Here is an 11,452-nt window from a genome sequence, read left to right on the forward strand (position 1 = left end):
CGAAAAACTAGTTGATGATGGCCGAAAAAATAGGTTGAGAGTGGCCGGAAAGAACAAGGAGTGACGGCGGCTAGGGTTTCAAGGCTCTGATAGCATATTATTTGGAGAAACAAATGGATTTCTGTATATTTCATTAATCAACATACATGTGTATATGTATAGAGGGATTACAAGAGAGAGAGAGAGAGTATCAATTAAATTTCTACATATAATATCTAGTATCTAACAGAATCCCTACATATTTCAGAATCAAATAATATCTTCAATACAGAGTATCTATTCGCATGCGAGTGTTCTGATATGATTTCTATTCACTAGGATATACCGCATATTTGACGGCAATCAGTTGATATAGTTACACATCTGAGATTGTCGGAATTTGGGCGTATTTATAGTGTATAGGACACGTACATTTCAATTTTTTAACCATTACATATCTCGCACTAACAATTTCCTCATATGCTTATAGTTCTATGTTACCACCACGTCCTATAATGTTTGGAATTCCTATTTGAGCTGAAAATAGTAGATGATGAGTCCTTGTAGGCCCTCCTTGAGACGATGTGAACTTGTCGTCTTTGGACTTGGGCCTGTGGCACCTGTTATATTTTATCAAACAGATTCGAAATTGTAATAATTATTGACTAGCAAAAAGAATTGTGTAAACTTTGAAAGCTATGAAGTAATGATGATTTTATAGATAATCATACATTCATGCTAGTTTTCTCATCATCAACAATATAAATTTTCTTCTAAAAACTGCGATTCACTTTCCCTAACTATTATATATAACTTACATTTACTTCAAACAAATAGTTCTATTTTTGTTTGTTTGTTTGGTTGTAGTAAGTTATGATTATTCTGTAGTTTAATTTACTATTTTTCTAGTTGTGTAAACATTAAAAAAAATACAAAATCATAAGAAATCAATTTGCTAAAAGATATGTACTAAGATATTAATCCCTCAAAACTTCAATAATTCCATATTAGTACCTCAAAGTTTTGAAATTGCTCATACATCCATCCCTCAGGCCTTGTTTTTTTTTGGGGGGTGGGGGGTGGGGGGTGGGGTGTGGGTGGGTGTTTCATCGCGGTATTGGCGTGCCTCAAGTCAACTGACATTAGATCTGAAGAGAATACTCCCTCAAATCTAGTGTTTTGAGGGGGAAACCCCAGTTATACCTTTAGTTAAGTTTAACCAACCTATTTCTTAACGGATTTTATTTCAAAACCAACTAACTAAGATCCAAAACTCATAAAACAGTACATTCTCTGCAAAAAATATCCTCAATCCATTTTTGAGCTTCCCCAATGCTTCAAGTGGTATTTTGATAATTGAGAGTGTTAGGTTAGGAGTTAACCATGATTTCAAGAGTGTTAGGTTAGGAGTTAACCATGTTCGGAGGGTTTGGATCATTACGCGCTCATGCTTCTGCGCATTTGCGGGCTGCAGACAGGGAGGGGAGAGGTAGTGTGGGGGGGGGGTGTGTGAAGTAATAAGATTGATGCGATTTATTTTTTTAATGGTTTTCAGTTGTGAGCCATGACGATTAATTTCTAGAGAAAAATATATGTATTTGGATGCTTGGGCTTAACGATTTGTGAGGTTTCAACTTCCACCTTCGGTTGGTCATGTGATCACATCACTACTAAGTTTATTTCTTTCCAATTAGCTTCTTTGTTCATGTGATCTCCAACAATCTTTAATTTACAAGAGAGCTTCCTTGAGGGCACTTCGTTATTACTTTAAGTTGAATGTGATTTATTTTTTCACTTGTGATCACTTTGGCGAAGCTTAATAAAATTGTAGAGAGAGAAGATGTGTTTCAAATTGCCATTGACATATTGAGAGTGATGAGAGACGATGGGTGGGTGGAGAGGAGAGATGTATTTTGGAGGCAAATTTGATTCAAAAAGGTAATTCAATAATTACCCATCCATGATTAACCCAAACCCAACCATGGTTATGAGATTTTGACATATAAGATTATCTAACGGAGGGATTAATATCAACACATAGAAGATTTTAGGGACTAATATAGAAGGTACAAGGATTTGAGGGACTAGTAACAAAATACTAAAGATAAGAGACTAATGTCTAAATAACCCTTAACATTTTACCACCAAAAAGTAATCAAAATCCAGGAAAACAAGAAAATGAAGAAGCGTCAACTTCTCAGATTTTGACCAGGAGAATCCACCCAAACAACCAGGAGCAGTCGGTGGGTGTGCTACGAAGCTCCCTGAATTCTAACGCAACCCCAACTCCTTTCCCGGCGATTTAATCATCACCGACCAGCTTGCAAAAAAAAAAAAAGACGGCTCCTTTTTTCTTCGTCTCCTCGTTTTCTCCAGCTCGAAGCCACGAATTTTGGGGTAATATTTGAAATCTCGATTTCTTTATTCAAGTTTTTTTGTTCATTTTCATAGAAGTGGATCTGATCGTTAACTTCTGATCGAATAAAGGTAATTTGTGTACATTTCTGGGAAAGACGATAATTCTAGTTTGGAGTCAGATCTGGGAGATACTCGTGTTGTCAGCTTAAATTATTGAGCATTGTTGTACGTAATGTTAATGCATTTCTGTTGCGAAAATGCTTGTGAATGATCCATGCCCTATCTAGAATGAAGATGTGCAAGCAAAGATTTGCTATGATATGGGCGACGTGAGGGTTACTTGTGGATGCATGTGATGTGAATGTTGTTTTAATTGCTAGATAAACTTGAAATGGTCAGTTTCTAGAATCATCTCAAGTTTGAGCTAAGAGACATAAGAAAATAGATTATTGATGTTATCGCAACTTAAGGCTGAAATGTGATGTAACTAGGACACTTTTTTTTTTGCTAATGTGGGAAGCATGGATATGAGCACGATCATGTCATTTCTTAGAAGTAGGACATGAGGACACAGACAACATGACTATTTGTATGGCTATATGTGCGCGGGCACGAGTCTATAATGGTTGCTGATTTATGGCTTCATTGTTGGCGTCATGCACATCCTGCCTATCAATCGTTGTCTGCTTATGTTGATGATCTTAGATGTTAGGATTTGGATGCGTGTCACCTCAACAATGCACCTATGTACTTCAGTGCCTCTAGGTGACTCCGGGCACCTAAATGCTGTTATAACTGGTTTAAAAACCAATATACATTTATAGTCCAATTTGTCCGACACACACACACACTCACACCCCCACCCACCCATCCACCCCGTAACGATATAATGTCAGATAGCATTATGTGTATGCTAAAAGTTAACTTCTCATACATCTTGCTGATTTTTGTAAGAATAAATCTTAGTTCTCTGTCTTCTTTAACAGGTAGGTTAGTGCCTCGCTTCTTATGTTGAGACTATGCTATATATGACTCATTGCTCTGCTATATTTTTCCACTTGAATATAATATTTAGTATAAACTGAATGTAAATGCATATCTAAAGAATAGATGAAAGAAGTGTTCAAAAAGTGAGGAAAATATTGGAAAACACCCTTCTCATCATTCCAGAGATCAATTCAATTCTTAGAAATGAAGATTGAGAATATACATATAAAAACTATCAAGATTAACACTTTATGAGGGATTGACAAAAGAATAGATAAACTGAGACAAAGAGAAGTTAACATAGCATGAAAAATTTGCTTCTTGGAACAAGTTAACTAAGACGACTAAGGAACGCGATTACAGATGAAGAATCATCACTGTAAATTAGTATATGACTCTCATCCATCTTCAACATTCAAGTTCAGCTTAATGCTAATTTATGATAATCTATCAGAACTGCACTATATTGCTTCCAAGTTCCAACTTTTGCCTTGATATACCTTTCATTTATTTGTTCTTTCCATAATGGATAAAATGTCTGCTTTATTTCATGAATTAATGGCTCTTTCAGTTTAAACTCATGTCATACTCTGAGATTTAAAGTCAAGAACGTTACATGCAAAAGCTTTTGTAATTACTACCTTTACAACTGTGCAGGTGCTTGTCTCACTTAAACATAAGTAAGAGAAACCATTTGGCTTGTAAATTAGGCATAGTAGTAAGTGGCTTGAGAAGCACTCTCTTCATAGCCTTCTCCTGACATGACGCTGTAAGATCATCATTAGCTGCACATGTTAAAAGTTGGTTTTTGTTAATATGCACAAGCTGTTGCTTCTCTTAAACAATTTGTGACTGATGGGCGATTGGGTTATTGGAGCATTGATCAACATAATTGGCAGCATTGCCATAAATTTTGGGACAAATCTTCTAAAATTGGGTCATGATCAGGTACTTCTCTTTCCTTACAGTCATAGTGTATGTGTGTTTCCTTCTTTTACTCCAGACATTATAATATATTTTCTAGTTTATTTTGTTCCATATTCAACCTTCTTGCTTCTTGCTTAAATGACAACCATAAAGAATATACTCCCTTCCATCTTATTTACTGTTTTGTTGAATATCAATGCCACAATATACATGAAGCATCATTTCGTGTTGCCACTCTGATGTGCACTGTTATAGAGGATAAGCCACAAATTTGTAAATTTGATAGCTAGAGGGAAATCATGAATTCTGTTAGCAATCTGTCATCCTGTTCCTAGGTTCCACCCATGACTGCTTACTTGGTTTCTCTACCACCAACATATTTCACTAGAATGTTACAATTACGGACATCATTCTCCATTGATTTAGTAACAACTGATTTTGTCGCACACAATGCCGTTATTTTGAGATCTTGTAGCCTACAATGCTTTATTTTTCATAGGTTGAAGTAATATTAGCAGGTTTGGGCCATCTGGTGTTTTCATTATATATAAACCCTTTTTAACTTTCTCAGCAGCGTGTGATATTTATTCTAAATTTTCTTTCTGATCTGGTTTTACAACGTGTTTGTGTTATACTGGGGAGATTGTGGGTTTGTATCTCGGTAAGGGCAAAAGGATGCTTAGGAATTTGGTTTCTTGTTTTCTTCAACACTGTATAAAGACTCCGGGTCCTACCCATCATGAGTTTTCACTAAGTGAAATATTGTTTGGGTGCCTCTTCTTAGTGACTTGCTTTTAAGAATTAGTGAATAGGTACAATGCAAATAAGCATATGTCTTTGCCTAAACCAATATAGTCTATGCTTTGCACATTTGAAGTTTGCTATGCAACTTCTTTCCTGTATATTAGTATTATGTAGCATACATTAGTCAATTGTATTGATAATGGTAGAATTTTTTTATATTGGATATAATTATCACATATTGTTTCTCTGTTGCTAGTATTGATTAGTGTTATCTAGCACACAATAACCAGTTCTCTTGATTATGAATGGATGTTCTTTTCTTCATGAGATAAATAGCAGTAAGAATGTTCACAATTGGATATAATTAGTGCATAAATTTCTTAATGTTTATAGGTGCCTGCCAGCATGTTTCATTTGGTTTCCTTTTTGATTTCTACAGCGAGAGAAGCTTTCTACTCTTAGCAATGATGGACTAGAAAGCAAGTTTTATTCAAAATCTATCATACATTTTCATACTTGGAGAGTTGGTACATTTCTTTTGCATTTTATTGTGTGGTTAATTACTGATCTTGAGTGTTATACTTTATAGGCAGCACCTTAAGTTGCTTTGCTTCATATTCTTTATTTATATGCAGGTATTTTCTTTTTTGCTCTGGGGAATTGCCTTAACTTCCTTTCATTTGGATATGCTGCACAGGTTAAACTTCTTAGCATCTCTTGTTTTTTGACTATAACATTGTTGTGAATATGAAATTGGGCTATGTGATGAGTAAATAGGGCCAGATTGAAAATTATTGAACTGGAAAAAATAAACTTTAGACAACCCCAAAAATACCAAAAGAAATCCCACAATATCAAATGAAAATACCGAAAGACATTGATACTCATCAAATAAAAAATGAAGAATCTAAATACTAAAATCCTATAAAATAAACTCTTTTTGACTTTTTCATCCCCGTCACTCTGCATGTGGCATACAACTGATGTCTTCATTTGTCATGCTATATCGAAATGTTTTCCAGTTACATGGTTTCCTCTTTACTTTTTGTTCAATTTAATGATTATGCAGAGAGTATAATTGTGTGAAAATGGTCATGAGACTTGAGCGCTCATGCCTTTCTGCACTGTAAGTTTTGGCTGATTTTATAGATTGATTAGAATACAATTTAGTATTTAAACAAACTATCAAGGCAGATTGGTGATGTGCAAGTTAGAGGAATGATGATATTTTATGGTTTGAGTCCTGATGAACTGTGCTGTGGGGCACATAACTTTCTTTATGAGAAAAGCAGTGCCTACAGATGTAACTAGTTTCCTGTTATTCTGTAAAAACATTAGATAATGGGTCCTTCAAAATGATTCATTGTCTTGCTAAATTTATATCAGTTCATCTAACTGCTAGCTTGGGTTATTTTCTAAAAGCTGTCTATAGATAATGGATTCATAAAGTGATATTTACCATGTCCCTAATTAGGCTTTCATTTGATTTTTAATTGCAGTCCTTGCTTGCAGCACTGGGGTCGGTTCAATTTATATCTAATATTGCATTTGCTTACTTTGTATTGAGCAAGACGGTTACAATCAAGTATGTTACATCTTTATATGAAAATATTATAAACATTTTTCCTAATCAGACTTGTATTTACATAGACACATTATAACCATTCTGCTCTTCCTTTGCAGGGTTGTCATAGCCACAACTTTTATTGTTTTGGGCAATATTTTCTTAGTGTCTTTTGGAAATCATCAGTCACCTGGTATAGTTTAACCTTCCACTGCTTATGTATATAATTACTGTAGTTAGAATTAGCTTTTGATTGAACTTTCTGTTCTTTCTTTTAATTTTAATAATTTTTGGAAAACACGCCGGCGTTATGAGAAATCTGTTGCTTTAATATCCTTGACTGTTCCAAACTCAAACGTAGGACTCTTTAGGTACCGGTAAAGTGGATAAATTTTGTAAGACTTCTGTGACATTATGCTTTAGGAAATAAATCATTTCATGTCGGGTTGGAAACAATTATCCAAAAACATAAGAATAGATGTCAGACCCTACTTGATACATGGGAAGACACCAGACACTACTATTGAAATTGAGCATCCAAAAAGCACTTCCCACATGGAAGACACCAGACACTACTTGATACATGAGAGCCCACACATGTAAGGAGGAACTGAATGATTTTGATGGTGGGTTTCTAAAACGAGCCATTTTCCTTCTTTTTACTCTGAGTTCTTTACTGCAGTGTTGTTAATTACTTTATGCAAAAGCTAAGAGGTAGGACACTAATATAATATTCAAAGCCAAACGTCTCATCTAGACATATTGTGTGGGCATTATCTGGGGAAATGCTTACTAAGAAAGGTTGCATGGCTAGGGTGTTGACGCGAAGTGACGTACATAGGCGCGCGATCGCATGCACGCACGCACGAGCGCTTGCGCGTGTGCACACATGCTGCTTTAGTTCAATACGAGTGAGCAAAAGTGTACTATAGCATCCTTCCAATCTGAACAGCCACATCTCAACTGTAGTGCCAATAAATGATGGTTTGTTCCTTATGCAAGTAAATAGTGAAGCAAAATAGCTAGTTCATGATTGTACGTGTAACTTGAGTAGCTATGTATAAAATAGAGACAATTTATAGAATTACGTGGACGTGAATGAAGTAGTGAAACAGAGATTAGATGATGGTTGTGAGCAACTAAATGGTTAACTGATCCAGAAAAAGCTGTAAATTAAGTGGAGTTTTGCTTTAAACAAAAGTGAAAACATTAGCACGTATTGTTGTATTAATATAGGATCTTAAAAGAATGTTTGAGAGGTAACACGAAAAGAGATATTCTTAACATGTCTCTAATTGGCACTTTAACTAGGATTGTACATCAGAAAAATAAAACATTGAGTGCATGTAGATGATTTAGTTTGAGGAATTCTCGAAGAAATCTATATGTAGGAAACTTATGATCTCATTCAAAGGAATCTATAATGATAGTTGAATAGCCACAAAATAGTTGATATGGACTAAAGTGATACCACCAATAGTATATATAGCAATTAGACAATAGCTAATCAAAGATAAAATTACTTTTCAAGCATACATGTGGATAGACAAGTTTATTCTATCTAGAAAGTGAAAAGAAGATTTCTTTGGAAATATGCATGAATGGAAAATAAATAGATGTGTAGAGAATTTTGGGTGGAACAAGGTAGTTTACAAGGGAAAAATCAAAAGGAGTATCATATAAAGATCAAACAAATAGCAAGCTCTTTTAAGAAGAGGATGTTGCCTTTCAAAGTGAATGGAGCAGGATGAGGATTCACATAGTAACCTTAACCTACTATATGGTATGGGGGACATTTCAACCAAAAAACAGCTCGTCCACCATGGTTGGACATAGTACCCCGATCCATGCACAACAATTACAAATGTGTAAACCCTTTTCATCTCAAAAAAATGTGCAGTATGTAAGTATGTTTTACCCCTTGACGAAAAGCTAACTGTTTTGAGATTGTTTTAATTTATTATGTCCTTTTGTTATGAACAGCAATTAATAAATGTGATTATACTTGAGTGCACATATACTTAAAGACACACATGTGCACAAAATCCTTGTGTCTGGATTTTGAAGGGCTCGCAGGATTCTCTGACTGTGTCAGACTATGGCCTTCACACCCATGTCTATACTCTTATCATTATTATCCTTAGACATTAATAATAAATGCCTTACTGTTGTTATTATATTTACTTTGACTTGGTGATTATGAATTTAATTTATTTCCATGCTATTAAAGCATCAGAGACAGTGATGCTAAGGAAGAAACTAACTGATAGTTGAATCACTCTCTTATCAGTTTATACGCCAAAGCAGTTGTGGGAGAAGTATAGCAATCTTGTATTCCTTCTTTACTGCCTGATTTTGATGCTGATTGTTGTGAGCAATCATTATATTTATAGGTGAGGAATAATTATATATTCTCTTCATGTCAAATAGACCTGGCTATAGGAAAAAAAAGTTTTTTTTACACTGCTTGGCAACTTTATTTTTCCTTACATCATACTCAATGGGTGATTATTAGTAATTTGTATGATGCTGATGTGAAACTAACAGGAAAGGAGCAATTTACCTATCAGCTTCTGGGCATGATTTAAGCCCGTATTGGCGTATGTCACTGCCATTTACCTATGCCGTAGTATCCGGTGCTGTGGGTTCCTGTTCTGTATTGTTTGCCAAATCACTGTAAGTTGATTAATTGTGAAAATACTCCACAAAACTAGTTATAATTCCATTGAGATCTTTTTGTTATCTTGTATGGGTTCTTACATGCACTTTTCTCTCTGGTTTTTTGGGTGTTCTTGGCCAGGTCAAACATGCTGAGGCTTACAATGAGCAGCAATTATCAGTTTCATAGCTGGTTTACGTACTCCATGCTGCTTCTGTTCTTTAGCACAGCAGGGTTTTGGGTATATATGCTGCAACAACATCAAAACTAGATTTGATTGGTTATATATCATTTTAATTGCTGTAAATAGCCAAAGAGCTATTCACTTACATCTAATTGATCTTTTTCCTCACGCAGATGGCCAGATTGAATGAAGGACTCTCTATGTTTGATGCAATTCTTATAGTACCCATGTTTCAGATAGCGTGGACTTTTTTCTCTATATGTACAGGATTCATATATTTCCAGGAATATCAGGTGAGCCAGCATTTACGCTCCTCCCATCCCCTCATGTAGCACCGATACACATTTTAACATGCTCAATACAAACTGATGCACTCTTATACGATCTATTTACAAATGGTGATAACTGGAACTGCTTTGGCAGGTATTTGATGCATTGAGAACAATGATGTTTATACTGGGAATGGCATTTGTCTTTGTAGGCATTTCCTTGTTAGCACCTGATGACTCAAAAGGTATTGGTCCTATGGCATGATGCTTTTAATCTTTTTAGACACTCTATTGTTGTGTAAGGTCTGGCTAATATTCTGGAAAATATCAGGAGGTGAAACAAAAGGTTCACCTCTGCATTCTACAACTCAAAGCCTTCCGACTGATGCAAACAGGTCAATCCATGATGCTCGTTATTCCCTCTCTCTTATTTATGGCTATTTTTGACATGTGCATTCTATGATAATTATGTTATTTTAAATAAATTGCAGGCTTTCTACTCTGCCGACGGAAGAAAGTGGATTGAATGATGTGAAATCATTTATGAAGACAATGGTGACAAAAACTAAACCTATGATACTGAAAGCCAAGGTCTGTTGACAAGGAAGAGTTACTTTAGTCGCTACAAAACCTAGATCTTAATTATGCATGAATTGGTCTTTTCTTGCAGGCGGCTTGCTCTCTTTCTGTGGGATTAGGAGACGAGGCGCTCGGTGCGTCTTCGGTGTTTGTAATGCCTATGGTATCTTCAAGGACCACGGGCTTTAGAGAGAATGTTTTTGATCATGCAAAGTTTATTCCTCTAAGAAATCCAGATTGGATCGATCCCTCATTTGATAGAGATGATGGTGATACAGAGCTGAGAGAAACAAGATATTTGCTCTCGTGACGCTGTTGCTACTGGGAGCAGTAAATATCGTTGTTGCTGATATTATAGATCTTCTTTTCCTTCGTTATTTCCTTCTCGTCTTACGATTGTATAGAAATGTATCTTTTTTCATAATTCTAATATTGATTTAATTTACAATTCCTTGGATAATGTTTGCCTGGATTTTTCTTCTTCATGTCAATCGTTTTGTCTATTTTCGTAGGACGTACGGGTCCACACTTTGATGTTTTCCCTTAACCGCAGGAGGTTGCATCTGTGTAGTAAAATTAATGTTCAGCAGAGTCATAAGGTGCCAATTTATCAGATAGGTGCAAAATTCTAGTTTCATGAGTCGAAGAATCAGATTTAAGAATTTGTGGTATCTTTTAGAAAGGTAATGAACACTCCATTCGATTCCTTGAGATATATTTTTTTAAGAAAAATATACGCGCGGACTTGAAGATGATGACTTTCTCCCCCGAGGCTCCACAAAATTCTTCCAAACAATCTTTGGACTTCGCCAACCTGATCAAGAGAAGCTCCAAAAAAAAGAGGTCTGCTTTTCCTTCGTAGGATACGACTAAAAAACTTCAACATTCCAAACTTTTACCGATGAGGAAAAATTGCCAGGAGCTTCTAGGAATGGCAATTGATAGATCCAATGTGGTCCCCCCATTTGAATGAGTGGAAGATAATATGCCACCTCACTACCAAGCACAAATTTTATGCTTGGTACCAAGCATACCCATATCATACTCCTTTTAAAAGAGGGAGTTGTGGAAAAACTTTTCAAGGACTATATTACCCATATTCTTTTTTAATATTACATTCTAATACTAGCTAAACTAAATTAATTATCATTCTTAATTAATTATATTATGTCACTTTAAGTTTGTATAGTTTGGTCCTTAAA

General features: G+C 35.4%; 1 protein-coding gene across 1 annotated transcript; it reads left to right on the forward strand.

Annotated features, from left to right (window-relative positions):
* On the forward strand, positions 2,133-10,735 carry LOC109830881 (probable magnesium transporter NIPA8). The gene is made up of 14 exons (XM_020398240.1): positions 2,133-2,376; positions 3,982-4,272; positions 5,435-5,522; positions 5,631-5,692; positions 6,495-6,580; positions 6,679-6,752; positions 8,850-8,952; positions 9,107-9,235; positions 9,360-9,459; positions 9,576-9,695; positions 9,826-9,916; positions 10,003-10,066; positions 10,163-10,262; positions 10,342-10,735. Exons 2-14 carry the CDS (start codon positions 4,180-4,182, stop codon positions 10,558-10,560), a joined length of 1,329 nt encoding a protein of 442 aa, XP_020253829.1. The 5' UTR covers positions 2,133-2,376; positions 3,982-4,179; the 3' UTR covers positions 10,561-10,735.

This window comes from Asparagus officinalis, chromosome 2 (assembly GCF_001876935.1).
Source record: "Asparagus officinalis chromosome 2, Aspof.V1, whole genome shotgun sequence".
Lineage (NCBI taxonomy): Eukaryota > Viridiplantae > Streptophyta > Magnoliopsida > Asparagales > Asparagaceae > Asparagus > Asparagus officinalis.

Bases quoted from the DNA above. Each gene is read 5' to 3' on its own strand.
- LOC109830881 (XM_020398240.1), top strand. From the start codon at position 4,180: ATGGGCGATTGGGTTATTGGAGCATTGATCAACATAATTGGCAGCATT. The intron at 6,581-6,678 runs GTATGTTACATC...CTTCCTTTGCAG, and splicing joins AGCAAGACGGTTACAATCAA to GGTTGTCATAGCCACAACTT. The intron at 10,263-10,341 runs GTCTGTTGACAA...CTTTTCTTGCAG, and splicing joins CTATGATACTGAAAGCCAAG to GCGGCTTGCTCTCTTTCTGT.